Genomic DNA, 20361 nt, shown 5'->3' with positions numbered 1-20361 from the left:
AAGAAGTTTTGTAACAAAGTTTAGTTTAAGTTAGTCCACAAACTTAACAAAAACCTAGCAAAAATTCTGCAAAATAATACAAGTTTCAGATTTAAGCCCATTTTAGAAATTAATTACAAAATAAGATGGACTTAAATCCGAGACCCAAGCCTGCCAACTCGTACTTTGTTGCGACATGACTATTAAAACAAGTTGGCAGCAGCTTTTGTGAAAAGGCCGGGAATGAAATAAACAAGCTAAAAACGATGGCTAATAAAGCAATGTTTACAAATGAAATGACTGATTACATTATTGAAAGCGTCCATTCTGCAGAATATGTATGGAACCACGCAAATCCGATGTATAAACTAAAAAGCATGAAAAGTGATTTCTGGTCGAATTTAACAAGGGAAATTAACAATAAATTTCATCCATCTGTGCAGCTCTCCCAAGGTCAATACAACGAATTTAATTAATATATTAGATTGTTCATTAACTATTGATTTCAACAGGAGATGTGTCCAGAAAGTGGAACAACCTCAAATCCTACTACACATTTGAGTGCCAGAAAGTTATGAAGGCCAAGCAATGCGAATTCGTTCCTGAAATGACTGAGGTGGATTGGAAGAATAAGTCCAAGATGGACTTTCTAGCAAAACTTATAACTTCCACAAATTGCAAAAGAATTAAAAGTGTATGTATTAAACAGTTTTAGTTGTTCTGTAACAACAAGACTTGACCTCATTTTCATTTACTTTTGCGTTATTGCACAACATTGTTTTCTACATTGTCATCATCATTAATTTAGTCGCATTCAGTCTTATCATTAGTGTGAGCGAGACAGACTTATGCTAATGAAAAATTAGTGGAGCACTAATTGAAAGTCGATATTCGATAGATATACAAGAAAAATACTAGCATCAAAAAGAAATCCCAATAAAAAATATCGATAGGTTAAATACTGTCCTCTAACAATATTCCCCATTAAAATTAAAACAAAACATTTTTTTGCATTTTACAGGACAGTTATATAGAATCAAAATCTGCGGACGATGAATTCTTTAGTCAGAATAATTTCGAATCACAAGATGAGTCCTGGTCAGGCGATACTGGAACCCAGTCCTCATTTCAAGTACCAGAACTTTCAATTGAAGCAGAGGAAGAAAAATTCAGCGATATATTAAAGGTAAATAAACTTTATAGGTCTTTTAATTTTTGTAATATCAATTGAAATTGCAGAAAGCAGAGATGACTCCTAAATCTGATAATCAGCATTCAAGAAGTTTAACTGATGCACATTCTTTAACTCAGCCGCCGATATCGACATCTGATGAAGACGATCAAACGTCGAGTATTAACGCCTACGTAAGTTCAATTTATTTATCTTTACTATATTTTGTACATCACTTTAAAAATAATTTTTCAGAAGAGGCCTCGTGAAAATACAGATCGCCTTGCATCTATGGTTGCAAATCTAATTGAACATCAAAGTACTCTATTTGCACGGCCAGCCCCACCGACACTGGATCATCCAGAAATGTATGCATTCTGGGATAGTATTATTAAGGAAATACCCGCAGAGGCGTTGCCAGAAATCAAATTTGAAGTCACGGCAGTGTTGCATACAATTTATAAAAAATATAAGAAATAATTTAAGCATATTTATTGTATTATTAAGCGAAATAACACTTAGTTGCATTTTAGACAATTTTAATTCGGATACAGCTGTTAAATAATGTGAACGTATATTCCATACATTTTAATTACTAAATAAAAATACATTATTAATGTTGCAGTATATACTAAAAAATTAATACTAATATAATTAAATTAAATGGTACCAAAAAATCCCTAAAATGCTAACTAAACAGCTGTTATTTGTTTACATTTGCTTTTAAATGAATTGTAGTTTTGACATTAAATAATTTAAAGATATTTTGTCAATAGACATAAGCATAAATGGATTTAAATATTCTAGATCTAAATGATGATTGCATCGCTTTTATACTGAAATGTCTGCCGATTGACAATCACATGAACTTTGCCCAGGTTTGCCCGAGATTTCGTTACATTTGTCAGGACTATCGAATGTTGGTATATAAACGTCTGGAACTTGGAGATACAACGGCTGATGGATTTAAGCAGGAATTGCTCTTACTGCGCCAAATAGCCCCACATGTGAAGCATTTGGTTGTAAACTTAAACAGGCACTTTGCATGGAATGAAATTTTTATGACAAAAGTCCTAAACGGGCTTAAAAGCATGATAAATCTGGAGCGAGTAATATTGTGGATAAAAGACAACGAGCCTTATGAGACCCTTCAGCCATTTATTCAAACACTTGAACATTTGTCAAATATGAAAGGCCTTGCAACCTATCAAGATAGTAAGTTTCCGTTTATATTGCCGTATATTTTTACTATATGTATAAAATTCATGGAATAATTCAAATAATTTGTCTTGCAGCTAAAATTGTTGATATTTTGTATCAGTTTAGTGACTGCAAAAAGTTTCGAACGGAATCCAAAATGAGTAGAAGCCCGCTGATAGAATACATGGAATGCCATACAAAGATACGTCTATTGACATTTAACAATGCTCCAATTCACTCAACGTTAACCGATCTTGTAAAGCACTCAACTTGCATTAACGAACTCAGTTTTCGAATGACACAAAGGCCTGAGGAGTACACTCCCCTTGCTGAGCTTCCAAAGTTACAGAAGCTACAGATTTTTGGTAATTGGCAATCTCATATGGATCATCGCCCGGACTTAATGCCTCTGGTTGCCGCTGTGTCCTCAAAGCTATCACACCAGCTACGCAGTTTGACCATCAATGCACCAGGCTTAGGATATGCGGAAACTTTGCAAATAATACGCATTAAGGGATTACAAGTACTGGATTGTAATTTCAGCGAATGTCAATGTCTAGAATTGTTGGTTCACCTTAAGGAACTTACACATCTTCATATTCATCTGCCGAGCTCCCAAAACTTTGATAGACTCTTCTTGAATTTAGTTGAAAATTGTCAAAACCTTAAAGTCCTGACAATAGACTCACCTAGTCTTAATCGTAACGTTCTTCTCGAGGCATTCAATGTACTACAAAGGGGGAAAGACTCTAGAAAGACGCCAAATATAGTCATGCTCGGTGATAAGGCAATAAAATTAGATCAAGTAAGTTATTTATAATTCAAGATAATATATATTATAATATTATACAATATGCATGTTTAATTACAGGAAACTAGAAAGTGCCTAACGATTAACTGGTGACGTTTGCTTTTATTCGTTCATTATATGTACCTTTACAATATCAAGTATATTAAGTAAAAATTAAGTATAATATTTTAAATCGTCTTTTTATTCAGCATAATAATGGAATTTACATATTTTGATCTTTAACATACAATATAAGTATTTATAATTTTAACAAACAATACAACTTAATGACTACCATGAATCCTTGCCCCAACGGCACATGGAACTGGTCAAGCAAGACTAGAAGTCTTTATGTAATCAATTATCCGAATCCAGTTCCAGCTAGTCAGGCATGAAAGAGCAGCATTACTAGCTCTAGCTTTAAGCTCTAAGATAAGTATTAAAATAAGGATTATAAAATGTATATTATGTTATTATAGTAGGTAATTTGGGTGTTTTTTTTTTTTGTTGGGAAATGTGTCCGCTTTGTCGATGGATCATAATAGAAAGTCCACCTTACGCTGTCGTTGCTACTTGTTGACACTCCGATATATCATGGGAGCTGAGCGATCGTTGGTCTTTGTGTGTCGCAACTTGATTGTGGCAAATTGTGAGGCGCTGCAAAATAATGACGAACTTTTCCAGTTGAAGTTGAAGATATCTTTTCACCTGGTACTACTGAAACGAGCGCTTACATATGTATCGTTATGTCATCTTTGTACAACACAAAAGGTTTCAAATTAGATAACAACGGGCTACTACTATTTTACATACGCTTTTGCATTTTGAAGTTTTTGGGATTTTTAGAATGCGTGTAGTTCTACGGGAAGATTTCTTTATCAATAGCCTATGGAATAATTGCGATATATACCGCGTCTGCTGTAAATATAAAACATATGCGTAATATTCCCAGTTCTTAGATGTAAAACTGTATGTGTGTGTGCAAGATCTTATGATTAAGAAAAAAAATATAGAAGAATAGATATGTATGTATGTTTATATGTTATGTTTGTGCTTATCCAAAAATGCACCAAAAATGGAAGCATTTCGGCATTTGATACGCGTTTTTAAGCAAAGGGGTCTGATTTAATATGATAAATATTTGAAATGGAAGAAAGTATGTTGTTTGTTCGGAAAATGTCTCTAATACAAATTTGGCACACTTTTATCTGATAAAACTAAATAATTTTGGCTTTAAAAGGTTTAAAAATCCATATTTAATAGGAAAAAATTAGTTTTTTGAAAACACTAGGGAAATTTACAAACATCGCTAGAATTTCTTATTTTGTAGATTTTTTACTGGTTTACTTTTGACTTTTTTTTCTGCTCTCTTCAATCGCCGCCAAGCTCGGCGCATTTTCTTCTCTGGTAAGAAAACGGCGAAACAACATAGCTCACAACCCACTTTTCTATTCCTTTCCCTTTCCCATTCCCTATTCCCTCTCCTTCTCCTTCTCCTGTTCACTTCATCTTGGCGCCTGAGGACTTTTGAGTCGTCATGCCATGCTGTTCCTGATCCCAGAAGTCATACCAAGGACCGTAACTCTTGTTGCCCACATGGGCTTTCAAATTTCGCTCCAATGTGGCGCTACTGTGATTGTTGTTGTTGTTGTTGCTGCTGGATGAGGATTTAAGGAGTCGCGTGCGTGGCAGAATTGTGGCAGTGGGTGCCCCTGAATTCACTGTGGAATTGCGAGTCAATGTGCTCTCCTGCTCCTTGGAATTGGATTTCTTCAACGTATTTGTAGCCGTTGTCGATGTGGATGAGCGAAATGTGTGAAACTCCATTTGTTGCTGTTGTTGATGCTGGTGATGCTGTCGCCTCAGTTTGTCGTCCTTGCGCACCAGATGATCATTGATCACGATGCAGTCATAGGGATCCGAGCTGGTTGACTTTAGTTCCGATTCGGATTCATCCTCGCTGGTATAATACTGCTTGAGTATATCTTTCCGCTTGAGGGTCTTCATCACCAGGCCATGATTGCCACCGACTCCATTGCCCGGATTCCCATGGCCATCATGCTGCATATCATCAAAGAAGTTGTTCACATCGCTCAACTTGAGTGTTCCGTGCTCATCGCTTTCTCCCTCATCCGTGGAATTGGGAAACTGTTGCTGTTGTTGTTGTTGTTGTTGCTGCTGATGTCCAGGCTTGGATCGGCTAAGCGTCTGTGACTTGTGCTGCGGCGTGGAGGATGCCATTGATGCGGATCCCGATCCCTGTTTGTCCAGCTTACGATGTCCATGTCCATAATCCGTCTGCTGTTGCCCGCGTCGCATCGTGCTCAATCTTTCGCTCTCCGAGGGCTCCTCAATGTCAATCTCAATGGTCTTCATGATCTTCATGCGCGACTTGGGCGTGTAACCGCTGCTCCTCTGCGGCTGTTGTTGTTGTTGCTGCTGTTGTTGCTGCTGCTGTTGTTGTTGTTGCTGTGGCGGCGCTGCCGGACTTATGCCATAGATATTCTCATCATCATCCCCATAGATCTCTGTGCTTGTAATGCTATCCTTGCGTCCACGTCCTGGTTTCTCCTGCGATGAGCTGGAATTATTCGATTTGGTCAACGTGCCACTTCCATTTCCATTGCCATTGCGTTCCCGATCCCGATCCTCGTCGGAACGTGGCTCATCACGCATCTCCTCCAAATTGGGCGCTGCAACTAGATCCCGATGCTGCCAGAGCGACATGCCAGCCAATATATCCTCTCCGCTGCGTCCGCCGCCAAACTTCCAAAAGGATTTGGTGCGCTTTAATCCGGCACTCGACGCCTGCAATATCTCATCATCGGAGGCTATCAAATCGTATCGCATTTTGCCTCCAATGCCGCCGCTCTGCCGGCTCAACCGGTGCAGACTCTTGTCATCGATCTGGCTGTCCACGCTGTTCCGGAAATTGCGACTCAGCGTCCAGGATGCCACATCCCGTGGCACCGTATGAGTATTTGTATCCGCGCGGCGTCTTTTTGGGTTTTTATTTTATTTTTGGGTGTGTTTTTTTTTGTTTTTTGTTGGGGTTGATTGTGTTTTTGCGGTGAACGGTGGTTAGCACAAAGAATGCAACGATGATGGTGGGGCAACAAAGTATATATATGCATATATATATATATTTATAATTTATGATGATATACATGAAATCAAAAAAGAACAGTAAAAATTGCAAACGAACATAAATCAAAGAATTCATAAATTTTAGCAGTTATAAAAAAGCTTTAAGATGGGATTACGATGGGTGCGGATTAGTGACAATAGCAGCGGTTGGAAAGTTGGTGGTGCAAGGTGCTGAAATTGCCTTAGATAAATCTATTTAATTGCTGTTGCTGTTGTTGTATTAATGGATCAAAGGTATCCCAACTTTTACTGGGTATATCATATTCGAGCAATAAAGTTTGGCTTAGAAATTTAACAGACCGTTAAGTTTCATTCTTATTTAAGTCTAATATAGTAGTGTTATTATAGCTTGAAATGCGAATAAATATTTAAGAATTTTTTCTTCATCAAATATTTATGCTTTCATTTTACATTATTTAATTTATTATTTTAATTCATTATTTAAATTTATTATTTCCATTTCATTATTTAATTTATTATTTTAATAATAATTATTCAATAAATAACTCAATAAATGGAATAACTGATGCAAAAATAAACATCTAATTTTAATGCATTATTTTAGAATTAATTAATTACTTTATTAACTTAAGGCAGTCGTAAGGAAACTGTTTTTAGTATATGTGCATATATCGCCTGCTTGACAACAAAGTGAATATCGATTGGAATGTTCATATAATGTACTTTTTATTAAATTTTATGCATTATTTAATTACTTCATTTATAAATATTTTTTTTATTTGTTTTTACTGCTTATTTATTGCAATAACTTATTGAATTGTTCTCAGAAAATAAAGATTTATTGAAACTTTAAGTAAATTCAGGAAAGCTTTAATTAAATTCAGGAAAACAACTACTAACAACTAAAAATTTGGATTTCAGTCAAAATATAATGATATGAGTTATTAAGCAATTTCTATAGTCTTCTACTCCAACTTTAATAGCAACAACAGCAGCATAGCAACTAAATGTTATCGATAACTTACCGTATGGGCACACGTTGTGTGTTTGGCTCCTCATCGGAGTAGTCCACCTCTGGCTGTGGTGGTGGCTCATTGGCGAATCCGCTGTCGTTGCTGCTGTGCAGCGATGTTTTTGCCGCCGCCGCGGACTTTGTGGACGATTGAGTTGTCATGGAGCTCTGAGGAGTGATGAATTGGAGCATTTAGTTGAGCATTTAAGAATAAGGAATAGTTGGCTTCACCTGAGCTCCATTCAGCAGCTTCTGCTTGCGTCTCTCGACAGCAGCTGGCACTCCATTTGTGGCACAGAAGCTCTGCGAGCTGTTCAGCATACGGGAGCTCTGACTCTGGTTCTGACTCTGACTATTGGGCACGGGTGCGGGCAGCGTTGGCGGCGGACCTGGTCGAGGATTGGCCGCTGAGCCGGAGCGATATTTCTTCTGTTGCTTGATGGTGTCGCCAAACATGCGCGTGGGCGAAGATTCCTCGGCGCTATGGTTGCGACGTCGTCGGTAGGTCGCATCGCTTTCCATGAGCTCCAGTTGAGCCTCGTATTGTTGTTGTTGTTGCTGTTGCTGCTGATCGTGATAACTGCGTAGACCGACGCTGTTGCGTTCGTAACTCATGTGCATGTTCTCGTAACGCCGACCGCTAGATGGCGCCAGCTCCAGACTCTCGGCGTTTGTGTAGGCAACCGGAAACCAGCCAAAGTGCTGCGTCCGCAAATTCTCACCAAACTGCCAACCCTTCACCTTGGCGCCTACCAAAGCAATGCGGTCTCCTTCCTCGAAGGACAATTGATTCTCCCCCGAGGGCATATAAGCATAGAGCGCCTTCACCAAAGGTCGCTGATCCCCACGTTCCAGTTCTCCATGCGACAACTGCTCCTCAATGATCTTGTGTTTATTGCCTGACAAATTAAAAAAAAATTATTTACTGATCCTCTAAAGAGCTCAGGGACTCTCACCTGTTAGCGGTGCAGTGCCAACCAAAGCCAAATTGAAATCGGACTTGGCACGTGGCAGCGAATTCTGTGCGTAGTGCGTTGATGCTGAACCACCAGCTCCAAGATTCTCACGCTCATGCAGCGTGCGCATATCTCCATAGGGTGCATCGATGCTGCGCGATTTCTTCAACTGGGCGCCATGTCCCTGTAGCTGCTCATCATCAGCGTCCTTAATCCGCTCCTGGTTAGATAAAAGGAGCAAGTGCAGAGAGACAGAGAGAGAGAGAGAGAGAGAGAGAAAAGGGGGAAAACAATGTAAACATTATTTTGTTAACTAAAATTTTTTTAAAACTATGCGAAACGCTTTAATCTTTGATCATACAATTTTTATTCTTAACTGCTAAAAAATTATTAAAATCGGAAACCAACTTTAAGATAACAGAATTTAGAAAACCAAAGTTAGAAAAATAATGAATTTTCTCACTATTATTTTATATCTAAGAAGTAAAAGGTTTTAAAAAGACTCGAATATAAGGTCAAGAAAATAAAACATAATAGCTTCTTTTTCCAAATATACCCAGAATGAAGCTTTTATTTAAATTTTCAATTTAATTTTTCAATTTCAATTTTCCCCCCCATTTTGGGTGCTCTTGAACAATTAACATATTCAGAATTTTATTTAGGTATTCTCAGAGTTCTTATAATTTTTAAATTTCCAAGCAAAAATAGAGGACTTGAAAAAGAGGTGTATATTAAATTAAAATGTGTACTTATTAATTAACAATTTTGCACTCCAGCTTTGGTGGTATTTCTAGCTCTTGAAGTCCCAACCCGGTACATTCTGTCTGTACTCCACAGTTATCAGTACCTTCATTTAGAACTTAAAAAACTTTATAATAGCAGAATTCCTGGCTACTTTGATTTATTTTTTCCTGGACTACAGTTAAGAGAGTTGTTAAGGTTCTTTTGGGTAAGACATAACTCACCAGGCGACGTGTGTTGCTGTTGCTGCTGTTGTAGCCACTTTCGTATGCGGCCGGCGGTATAATCTCACGAGAGGCGGCAATTTCTTGCCAATTTTCGAAATTATTATCAATTACTGTTTTGCCGGTGGTATGGTATGCCATCCAGTGCTTGGCTATCGAGCATTGGCGCTCCAGCACGAAACCATAACGACGTCGCTCCTGTGTCATGGCCTGAGAATCAGGGAATACCGGAAATTTCATAATCTCTTCTTTTCATACTCAATATGCATTATTATTCTGAGAAAAACAAAAGACTTAGGCAACGAACTTACGTTCTTATAGCTTTGATCGCAAAATACATCAAGCTTCTTCTTCTGATCCTCCAATAGTTGCAAACTCTGCAAGATTATATTATTATATTACATAATTTTTATTTATTTTATGTGAGGAACTCACTCTCAGCTCCTTTTCAGTATTCTCGGGAGTAGCCTTTTTCTTGCGCTGTTTCTTCATTGTGGAGACGGCTTTTTGGTAGCTCTCCATGCGCACTTTATGCTGCTGCAGAAATTTCTTTTGCTCATGCTGCACCACTTTTGTGTCCTTCTCCAAGTTTGTCTCCAATGGCACCAACAGATCCACATAGAAGGCTTTCAGCTGTACAACAAATAAAAATTTTGTAATTTAAAATGATTTTTAGTAAACAAATTTATTGTTAGTATTTTTAAAGTTTTTATCTAATGAATACTAAGTTATTTTTGAAATTTAAACTGCTGATTTTATTTTTAAGGTTTTTTTTTTAAATCAATTTCATCTTTACTTACAATATTCATCTGTTGCTCCTGTATTTCCTTGTTTACATTTACAACGCTCATTAAAGCCGAACCTGTAAATGTGAAGAATTGAATATTTGAACCCATTCTCTTTCACTTTATCGCTCTCGCTATCTCCTGGATCTTACCAATATCGCCCGTTCCGCTTTGTTGCGCGTTCATTGCAATCTTGGCCAATGCTTCATTAAATAGACGAGAGGCAGTTGCGGCACCTGTTGCATGAAATAGCACGAAATGCATTACAAATTAGTTAACTGTATGCTCAGTATACTATGCATTATGGTATGGCTTATAATATGATATGATGCTTACCATGCAACGCCTTCAGGTAACTTTTGCCCGCTGCAATTAGTTGTCTCGCACCTGGATTAAATCTATCGAGTATATTCTGCAATTGCATTGAATAATTATATTGTTAATATAAATATTTATATATAGACTTATATATGATAATTAGCCATAATTTATGAGCTGACAGCGACAGATCATTTAACTCAGTAATATTATTATTTTTCTTTCTTTTTTCAATTTCATTATAACTCTGTCGTAATGCCATTTTCACGATTTGCTTCAAGTTGTAAAAGTTTGTTGTATAAGTCAAAGCTAAAGCTTAAGCATGTTGTGGTCAACAAAAGCCTAGACATCGACATCATTAGTTCCGCGTAAGCCATTAGAGATCTACAGAGCGTTGGTTTACAACAGATCGTAATGCTAACTGCACCTGCACATTTCCTCGGGGCCTTAAATGGTGAATGGAATACTTAAGCTAATCGTATGCAATCCACACGCCACCTTAACGAGCCTCTTCTAATAATCTTATAAAGAAATTCTATTTACGAGTGTCTTTATTAATCCATGTAAGTCAACAGATTAAAGTCAGATTACTGTAGATATAGAATCATGTATTCTCTAGAAATATAAAACAATTGATGAAATATAAAACTAATAATGTCATTATAATTTAGATAGATTTTACAAAATATCAAATCATAAATCATAATCATTAAATGCCATATAATTTAATTGTTATTCTGTGTTATTTAAGCTTGAAGATTTTAAAGCCAAAAACTTTTAGAAAACTAAAGAAATTCACGAAATTATTTAAAAATAAATTAAAATTTTATCTAATATTTTTTTCAGAATTAATTAATTGTTAAGACTATTAACATTTTTATTCATAGCCAAGTAATTTGAAAAAATTTGTAAAGGCAAAAAAATAGTGAAAAAAATCAAACAAGAAAAAAAGAATTTTCAATTTATATTTAATAAAATATTAGCTATAATACTGACATCACACTAATAGTATTTATTAATTCATTATTCATTATTTAACAGCAGATTCACTTCCTAAGCAATTAATCTAATGATGAATCATAGTATCAATTGACACAGACCTTAAAAAATGTTAAATAAGATAAATGCATTTAATAAGCATATAAATGTTAATGAATTGAGTATAAGTATTTAACCAGTCGTAGTACATTGTTATTCATTAGATTCACAAATGCATTTGAATACAATGATAAGTGCACAGGGCGTAGTATTCGTATGTGAATGACGTACTCGCAAATTGTGAATAGGAGATGGAGATTAAAATGGAAGTGACGTCAACTTAGGCATGTTACCAAAAACAACAACTAAATGGACTTTTATGTGACCCACACTTGAATCCTGGGCGTGGCTGTGGTTCATCAAGAGACAATGGCATAGCACTCGAAAGTTGTAAATGACTCACAAAGCTTTTGATTGTCTTGGTCCATTCCTAGGCCACCTCGGACAATGGAGAGTTACGAGTTTTTGGACCTGTTCGAGCATAATTAATTACAATGCGCTTGATTATTGAACAAATACAAGTATTTTTGCCTTTAAATCATTTCCGCCTGCCAGAGACTTGAGCACTTGACACAAAGCGCAGCACTCATGACTATGAATACAATCAGCATGGGTACTCACTGGTATCCAGACCCAAAATAAACAACAATTAGCAACAAACTGTCAAAAATTTAGCAGCAATAATAAACAACATTTTATATTTTGTACCAAACAGTTCCAGTTTCTGTACTCCATAACTCCGAGTACAATGGATTATTCTTGCGATGACAAATATTTTTAGGAGATAAACTTTAAGAGGCTTTTGTTATATTATACTCTTGCATTGAGTAAAGCAACTATATCAGAAAGAATTTATAAAATAACTATATTTTTATTAGATCTCTACATATGAACTCTGTTTGTGTAGAAACTAAGCTAAAGAACCGTACACAAAGTCACTAATTATATAGAAGCGTGTTAAATATTCGGCAACTTGTTTATTCTTGTCTAACTTAATTTGCCTAACAATTTTTATTGCCTGCAAATGCGGCATCGAAGCGTGGGAATGAATGCACTCACAACTCACTCGAAAAATAAATGAAAACATCGTCAAGGTCAACAGTCGAGTTATACTACGATGCCCCATTGAGTTATTCGTTGAGTGTTTGCTTTAATGATTTATTTTAAGAGCGGTCTTATCGCTAGGTTGGGCCCCAGATATATGACATAGACTTGGACATTTTTTTTTTGCTATTAAAATGTTTAATTTATATTCAACTTGGATTGTTTAATTAGTTTGAGTATGCGAGAGTGAGTGTGAGAGCGAGTGCATGACAAGTGCACTCAGTGATTTCTAGCCCTGACTCAGGTTAAACTATAAGCTATACTTAAATGTATCTATGAGATACATTTGTGCAACTTTAACGTACCGCATGAAATTCATTGGAATATCAATGCTACAAGTACTTTTAAAGTTATTTGTGGTTTATGGTAATTAGCTGTGATTTGTTGGCTCATTGGGATTATTAACCTTGGTTATAGTTTAAGCTCAGTTTAAGGCAGATAAAATAGATGGCAGCCTTGCAAAGAGAAAATTTTTATTGCAGCTAAAAGAGTTATTGTTAAAATAAGGCACGACTTTACTTGGTTAAAAGTCTGAGAAATAACTGATGATTGTTCACCTATTTACAAAAGACAACTCATTAGTTAGTTATTCAAAAAGTAATACCTATAAATATATAACAAAGCAATGTAAAGAATAAACTTGATATATTCTAATCATTTTAAATAGTCACTTTTGCTCAGAATGTATAAGGGAGCTTTTAGTAGTTATTTATTTATTTGAAAAGCAAACTTTAAGCCCTGAAAGCTTCCTTGTCTGCAGTTTTGAATATGCTTTGATATCTGATAAGCCAAAATTAATTAATTTAGTAAAAAAATTAGTATAAAATGGTTAATTAGTTAATCTGATTTGTATTACTTTTTCTAAACGTGCATTACGTACACTCGAATACCCTAACCTACGCCAGTTTTTTCAATTGACTGACGCAACAAATTTATCGCACATGCAAATCTCTTTTGTCCAGTGTAAACGTTTAAGCCAAAATAAATTGGGGCAGTCCCCATGTGGCAGCCACCTCTAATCGCCGCTTAACATAAATCGCCAAGTGAGCTCAGCATATGTAATTTTTTTAATTAAAAACTAAACCGAAAACTACTTGGAAAATAAAAAGGTCGCAATGCGGGGCAACAATTTTGTTAACTGTTTTCCCTCCGCGCTTGTCGCGTGTATCAGGTGGCGTCAGTTGTCTACGTGTGTGTGTGTGTGTGTGTGGGCCTGGCTATATTTCAACAACGCCAACGAAGGTGCCACACCCATCTCGAGGCATGCGAGAATGCAATCTAACAACAACAGCAACCGCAATTATGCCAATTAGAAAATGAAACTTGCAAAAAAAATAAAAGAAAAAGAAAACAAACAAACAAACACGCAACAGGTACAGGTACAACAACAACATAAATGTTGACAAAACTTAAGCAAAGGCGTCAAGGCGCAACAAATGCCCCGCCCCCCGCTTCACGCCCCTGCTCAGCGTGCGTGAAAAATGTTGGAAAATTGCGTGAGTTCTCAGTTGAAAAGTATGTGTAGGTTGTAGGGTTTCCTCCACTGTAAACCCCACGATGGTACGTTGACCCAGTTCCATTAGGCCCATGCCCATATGACATGATTCTCTCAACCCCTCTCCGTCTCCACCTCTTCTCCTCTTCTCCCTCTCTCTAGCGCTCTCTAATGCAGCAGCCTTAGAAATGCCATCGCCTTCAATATATCTTTCTCTGTTTCACTCCCTTCTCCCTCTTTCAACCTACTCTTTGGCACTCTGAGCATTAGCCAGAGCGTTGTCTCCACCATCATTTATTTTCAATTGCCTTTCTCGTTTGGCTTTTGTTGTCTCGTCCCACTTACAGACCAGGCTCTTGAGTGGCTTCCATTCCCGAGTGCACACCTTGCGGACAATCACAGACAATGTGGCCATCTGGGATCATGCGAATTGACGCTTAGCTTCAATTGCTTCAATACCAAAGAGTGACCATATTCGACTAAACTTTAGAAATTCATGGGATTCTCAAGTATCTGAGCTGAGAATTAAGGTAACAAATTATATTATCTAGAAACATTTTAAGAAAAAGTAGGCAAAAATGGGCTGAAACATTTAGAGATACTATTTCATATTTACATTTGATATTTGTTAAATAAAATTTAATAGCACAATGTATTTTCGATGTATTTTTCACTTAATTTCTCTTCAATTTAAGCTTATTGTTTTTTTTTCCTAACTTCCTCAAGTCGTAGCATGAAAGACTTATGAAATTAGTAAGTATACTGAACAAAACCTTAAATATTTCTAGGATTAATTCAAATATTTTTCAAAAATACTAATAATACACTGAAATTAATTAATTAAATTATTTTTCATTATTTTCTTATGCAATCAATTTAGTAAATTTGCTTATATAGATACTGAAAATTGTTAATACATTACACATTAAAAATTCAAATAGCATTCACAAGAGAATATTTACTTAATTTTTTTTTGTATAAATTGTTCTCAATCTTATATCGTATATTTACAGTTAAAGCTTCAAAAACACTTTTCGAAAGAGAATACATAAAAAAAGAAGGCAAGATACAACCAGCACAAAACTAGAATCCACAAATAAATCAATTAATTTAAACTATGATAGATATACTATCTATATCATAATTGATCTATAAACCAGTTAAAAGCTGACAGCTAGAGACGGGGACTGACATAAGATGGAGTTGAATATATAAATCACAGGGAATTAAATATAATCATAACAATAATATGTATATGAGGAAGTGATTTGATTTATGCACAGCAATTCATATACATTATCATCATCATCATCATCAACATCGAGATGAAAATGTTGCCGACTCCCAAACACGTTCGTTTCCTGAGTCTTTTCACGAATTTGTCACAATAATTAAATAATTTTTCTTGTTGCTTTTGGTGTGACAAAAAAAGAAAAGCAAAATGCAAATGTTGTTCAAGTCAAGAAAATGCAACCATGTGCAACATGAAAAGCTGTGGAAGCAGCCTTAAAAAAAAAAAACACAAACGAAAATTTCCGCAGTTTTTAAAGCTAAAAAACCACAAGACACAAAAAACTAAACAAAACAAAAAAAAAACAGCTGCTGGCTGCAAGTTGTGAAAACTAAAAGTTGCATAATGAAATAGATGCGCGAAATGTGCAACGCCCGAGCTGCAGCCACACTCCCTCCCCCTCCCTCAACACATCGCCTGGCCCCCTTGTTGCAACCCCAACAAGCTGCCTGCCGTGGCAGATGCCACAGTCAAGAGACTTGCCAAACTCTCAAGACATTTTCGTTGTTGTTCGCTGTTGTTGTTGTTGATTTTGTTGTTTGTGTTGTTGCAATTGCCATGCCACAATATGTGGCAGCAACGCAATTGAACTTGTTTGTGCGGTTTCGTATATTATATGACCGTTAAAACATAAACAAAAACAATCTATTGGAAAAAAGCCTAAAACAATAAACAAGCATTATATTTTAAAGCCTTCGCGAGTCGTGACCAAGTTTGGATTTCTCAGCCACCGAAATTCACTTTCAAAATCTCTCAAAAAGCCGCCAAAATACCAGAGAGACGGAAAGTACGAGCCACTTCAAAAGTCCATAAACACATTTATTTAAACAGTAAAGATTTTGCATTTATTTATGGGCATCGCGTGTGGTTATGAAAAAAATAAATGCACAGTGCTAAAGCACCATATTTACAACTGATTATGGTTATGATATATTGTAAAAGTATATTAAATAATGACTTGATTAAAATTAGAAACATCGTTTTATATTTAATATGACTAAAAGTCAAATGTGTTTAAATATGAAAGCTCATTGTGTTATTTATTGTAATAAATTGTCTTCGCAATCTTAGGATCATTATGTACGCTGCGAGTGTTTAGAAAATATGAAATTAGTTGAAAAACGGTTAATAGAAATGGCCTTCAAGCGATTTGCTGTCATGTTTTGAGTGGCTTTTGGGCCAAGTTAGACATACTCGTGTGAGTAGGTTACATAACAAATATGAAACTAACGGCAATATTGTGTAATCTCCAAACTGAATTACTTATTTTGTTATGTTTCTCAGATTAAAGTTAGATTAAGATAAATGTAATTGGTTGAGTTATAACCTTGACCAAGATTTAAGCTTGTTATAAATATTCTTATATCAATTAATTAGTATGATTGTCATATAATAGCTTAGAGTCAATAATGATTAATTGTTGACCTGAAGCGTGAGCAGTTTGAAGAACTATTGATTGTTTAATCTACAGCAAGATAATGAAATGAACATTTCTGGGAGATTATCGGTTGGTTTCGGTTTCTGTAACACCCCTGATAATTATAGTTTGGTTAAAGAAAGTACTTTTAAAGATTTTTATAGAACATTTTGCTCATATTTCTCTCAGAAAAAATCGTCAAATCAAAATAAAAATGTTAATTTATTTTATTTACATTTTTCACCAGTTTAAACTAATTGTTTCTTTTTTTTACCTTCCTCAACTCATAGCACACTTACGGAAGGGCCATAAAAAGCTCATTTGAATTTCTTTATTACCTCTTAAACTACATAAAAAACTAGCACACAAAGCCCATAACGAAAGAGACAGACAGACAGAGAGAAAAAAGAGAGTAAGGCAAAAAAATAATAAACTTACCCTATAAACGCCATCAACAAGTTTTGTAATTTCTTCGGCCTCCATTGTTGAAGCTTCGTATGATCGCCTGATCGGATCTCAGATGGATACAGTGCGACTTTATCGATGAATGGGTAGAACGGGGGGAAGTATCTACAAGAAGCTGTCCGCAGCTACTGAAAGAGACCGCACCGTATAAAATTAAAGTCCACAAGTAGATTCACTTTCAGCTGCAGCGCCCAGAGGCCGAATGGGACTCGAATTGAAACTGCACTCGATTTTCACTTTCTAAAGTGGCACAAGCACAAACACACGTACATATATGTATATATATATATATGCAAACACACACACACACACTAATATAAAAGACGTTGAACCGGGCCAAAATGTAAACTTGTAACTTTGACTTTCGGCGCAGAATCTTGGAAATCTTGTTTCGAACCACTATGGATAATGTCGTGACTTTCTTTTCGGCGTCCACACGAATCTCCAGCCACGTAACAGCCCAAATTAAATGCCAACAACGCGGTAAGCAAGCCAACTGTTTGTCGGCTTTTTGGCTTCTCGATGGCGTTTTTTTTGTCTCTTGTTTTTGGTGGCTTCTACCGAATTACACGAACTTTAGTTTCCGATACGTGAGGGGCAGCTGATTGAGTTATTATTGCAGGCACTGTAACGAGAAAAGATAAAAAGAAATGTTAGAAAAAATTAATAATATACATAATTACTAAATTCTTTGCGATAAATTATAGAATAACAATCCTCAAAAATATATATATGGAATGTATAAATATTATGTAATGATCCTTACAGCTACGATCATATAAATAGGACAAATAAAGCGCACATGTTAATAATTATCGTATTTATTTATTTAATAATGATATTAAGAAGAAACAGATTTGAAGCATATTTTTACAAAAAAATATAGGGAAAAAATATAATTTTATAATCTTAGAATAACTAATGTTTTTACTGAACGTTTTAAACAGTTCTGCTACTCTACTGATATAGTTGTTTATAAAATATAAGCAATATACATAGATTGCACCTAGATCTGAAATAAATTTACACAAACAGAATTTTAACAAAGCGAAAAAAATCTAGGTTATAAAGTTAAAATATTTCTTTACTTTTGGTTGATTAAAGCTGTGCAAAACCTAAATAATACCACTTTATTATAATAACCAAAATAATTCCAAGCCATAGTATATACTAAATAAACCGCTTAAATGTATCATGGTTACCGAAAAAAAACATTCATTTAGTTAAGACCAAAGACTTTGTTTGATCAATATTTGCATCACAAGCAGCTTTCTATTAAAAAACCTAGAAAAATGAGTAAATTGGATGATTTACTGGCCAAGAAAAAGACTGTTGTGCCTGTCTTGGATCTGAGTCGCAGTAATATTCAGTCTACTGAGGAATTTAAGCGACAAATGGAAAAGGTACCAGACTATAAGATGCGGCCAATTAAAGTGCGTGCCGAGGAGATAAAGATACGCGAAAAGGATTACTCCTTCAAGATGCCCAAGAAGGAAATGCGTAAGCTGCTGAAGAGCAATGGGGAAAGAGATACTCTCTATACGTACGCGGATCCAGTGCCCGGGGAGATGAAGGATGTGGTGCTTATGGAACTGTGTGCAGTACCCATTGACTGGAAGATGTTGACCACATTGCGACCCAAGTCCAAACAGGAGGAGGAATACTTCAGTCGCATGGTCGAAATGGGAAAACTAGAACTAAAAACCGAGGCAAAGGATCGACGTGAATTCGCGCTCAACAATTGCATCAAGAAAATTAAGAACAAATCGGGAATTGTCGAAACGCGGCTCATAACCTGCGAATCCTGCGGCGAGGAAATGTGTTGGGGTAAAAATAGTATTATTATAAATAAATCAGTTTAACTATATACAAATTTATTGCAGGCAAATCGTGTGGCGACTTTAATTACGATTTATATATTCGCGTTGAGACCAAAGTCCTTAAGCCAAAACCTCTGGCAATATCATCTAATAAAACCAAACTAAATGGACGCAAAAAGTCAACCATAGGTGGCACCAAAGTTAAGGTCAAGAAATCAGCAAGTACCAAATAGCTTAAGAATCAACTTCCATATCTAAATATTCTTAGATAAAGCTTTACAAGACCCTAGAGAATTCATCTAATAAATCGTCTAGCCTAAGGTCAACAAATATCCAATTTAAACAGTTTTTAATAGCTCTTAAGTCATTTTAAACATACAAGTTTCTTAAATAAACGCTTACATTTTACTTCTCTAACCATTTGTCATAATAGTTTTTGTTATATAAATGTTAATTGTGTTTGTTAGTCGTGACTTCAAAATTACAACTTTGCTGTAAAATTTGCAACAAACTGTCGTCTATCATTTAAGTTTCGCGGCGTTGTTTAAATACAATTTTAACCATATATTATTATATTGTCGACTTTGTATCAGTTATGGGTTCTACTTGAGTCAAGCAAATTGAAACCCTAAATTTTGTTGAGATTTTTAAATTAAATTCAAGTAAATACATGCTATGCTTTTGTTGTTAATTTAATTGACCAGCAACACAACCCGAAACACAATACAAAAATTTCAGAAATGCAAATGCAAAACAGTAGAAATTTTTCAGATATTTTCTATGGCTATTAAAAGTCGAAAGACACAACTTTTGCCGGCACGAAAACATGAAACAAACTACAAATTGTAATATCGAATTTTAAATACCCTTTTAGGTTGATTACAATTATAATTTACTAATATATTTTCGAATAAAAATATCTGCAAGCAGGAAATAAGACACTTTCATAACATGAGTTTTATGTTTTTCATGAGTTTCAAAATATATTTAAAACAGCTACGTTTTATATAAAAGAAGTTATAGGGTATTGTTTCGATGTTAGTCAAACTTTGTCAAAATATGTATAAATTACAATTAATATGTAATAAATTTTATTAATATATCTTTAAACAGTAAGAAGTTTAAAAATAATAACACAATTTTGAAGTGATTACATGATTAAAAGGTTCATATTGTTGTGTATATTATTTTGTAGGGCATTAAAAAAAGGCCAAAAAGCAGTGTTCAAAATGAAATGACTAAAATATTTAAATTGCCACTAAACAACGGAGGCAAATAGCCATTAAGGTGAAATAAACAAGCCAAGTGAAGTCAAGTTGTGGCTGCCACATCGTTGACTGCGTTGGCGACAACATTCCCAAAGGCAGGCACCTCACTTTACGATACCTTACGTTACCTTACCTTAAGTTAACTTAGCTTACACTAACAGCCCACATGGGACGCCAGC

General features: G+C 35.5%; 4 protein-coding genes across 8 annotated transcripts in view; 3 read left to right on the top strand and 1 right to left on the bottom strand.

Moving 5' to 3' along the window:
- The first annotated feature begins 213 nt into the window (after positions 1-213).
- LOC117787773 lies at positions 214-1750 on the top strand. Its single transcript, XM_034626383.1, has 5 exons — positions 214-432; positions 492-673; positions 1001-1165; positions 1219-1344; positions 1406-1750. The coding sequence occupies exons 1-5, from the start codon at positions 246-248 to the stop codon at positions 1628-1630; spliced, it is 885 nt and encodes a 294-aa protein (XP_034482274.1). The 5' UTR covers positions 214-245; the 3' UTR covers positions 1631-1750.
- A 144-nt stretch (positions 1751-1894) lies between these two features.
- LOC117786565 lies at positions 1895-3698 on the top strand. Its single transcript, XM_034624892.1, has 3 exons — positions 1895-2365; positions 2446-3155; positions 3222-3698. The coding sequence occupies exons 1-3, from the start codon at positions 1939-1941 to the stop codon at positions 3252-3254; spliced, it is 1170 nt and encodes a 389-aa protein (XP_034480783.1). The 5' UTR covers positions 1895-1938; the 3' UTR covers positions 3255-3698.
- The window catches only part of LOC117786563 (brain-specific angiogenesis inhibitor 1-associated protein 2), a 31366-nt gene continuing 14329 nt past the window's right edge, over positions 3325-20361 (bottom strand). Inside the window, exons 2-13 of one of the 5 annotated variants that reach the window (XR_004617640.1) lie at positions 17068-17719; positions 10303-10378; positions 10119-10202; positions 9982-10043; positions 9617-9814; positions 9493-9558; positions 9182-9391; positions 8217-8436; positions 7492-8159; positions 7274-7428; positions 3875-6138; positions 3325-3797 (exon numbers count right to left, since the gene is read on the bottom strand). Coding sequence is in view for 4 of the 5 variants with exons in the window: in XM_034624888.1 (XP_034480779.1) it covers positions 4641-6138; positions 7274-7428; positions 7492-8159; positions 8217-8436; positions 9182-9391; positions 9493-9558; positions 9617-9814; positions 9982-10043; positions 10119-10202; positions 10303-10378; positions 17068-17112 (3282 nt within the window). In the remaining variant the exon portion in view is untranslated. Of the gene's footprint in view, positions 6139-7273; positions 7429-7491; positions 8160-8216; positions 8437-9181; positions 9392-9492; positions 9559-9616; positions 9815-9981; positions 10044-10118; positions 10203-10302; positions 10379-17067; positions 17720-20361 lie in introns of all 5 variants that reach the window. The other 4 variants (XM_034624888.1, XM_034624887.1, XM_034624889.1 and 1 more) reach the window with 4 other exon arrangements.
- On the top strand, positions 18387-19147 carry LOC117788505. Its single transcript, XM_034627290.1, has 2 exons — positions 18387-18921; positions 18978-19147. Exons 1-2 carry the CDS (start codon positions 18387-18389, stop codon positions 19145-19147), a joined length of 705 nt encoding a protein of 234 aa, XP_034483181.1.

Source organism: Drosophila innubila, assembly GCF_004354385.1.
Source record: "Drosophila innubila isolate TH190305 chromosome 3L unlocalized genomic scaffold, UK_Dinn_1.0 0_D_3L, whole genome shotgun sequence".
Classification (NCBI taxonomy): Eukaryota; Metazoa; Arthropoda; class Insecta; order Diptera; family Drosophilidae; genus Drosophila; species Drosophila innubila.
The sequence above is the reverse complement of the archived record's forward strand: the minus strand, read 5'-3'. Positions and strand labels throughout refer to the sequence as shown.

Bases quoted from the DNA above. Each gene is read 5' to 3' on its own strand.
- LOC117787773 (XM_034626383.1), top strand. From the start codon at position 246: ATGGCTAATAAAGCAATGTTTACAAATGAAATGACTGATTACATTATT. The intron at 674-1,000 runs GTATGTATTAAA...TGCATTTTACAG, and splicing joins ATTGCAAAAGAATTAAAAGT to GACAGTTATATAGAATCAAA. The intron at 1,345-1,405 runs GTAAGTTCAATT...ATAATTTTTCAG, and splicing joins CGTCGAGTATTAACGCCTAC to AAGAGGCCTCGTGAAAATAC.
- LOC117786565 (XM_034624892.1), top strand. From the start codon at position 1,939: ATGGATTTAAATATTCTAGATCTAAATGATGATTGCATCGCTTTTATA. The intron at 2,366-2,445 runs GTAAGTTTCCGT...TTTGTCTTGCAG, and splicing joins CCTTGCAACCTATCAAGATA to CTAAAATTGTTGATATTTTG. The intron at 3,156-3,221 runs GTAAGTTATTTA...GTTTAATTACAG, and splicing joins AGGCAATAAAATTAGATCAA to GAAACTAGAAAGTGCCTAAC.
- LOC117788505 (XM_034627290.1), top strand. From the start codon at position 18,387: ATGAGTAAATTGGATGATTTACTGGCCAAGAAAAAGACTGTTGTGCCT. The intron at 18,922-18,977 runs GTAAAAATAGTA...AATTTATTGCAG, and splicing joins CGGCGAGGAAATGTGTTGGG to GCAAATCGTGTGGCGACTTT.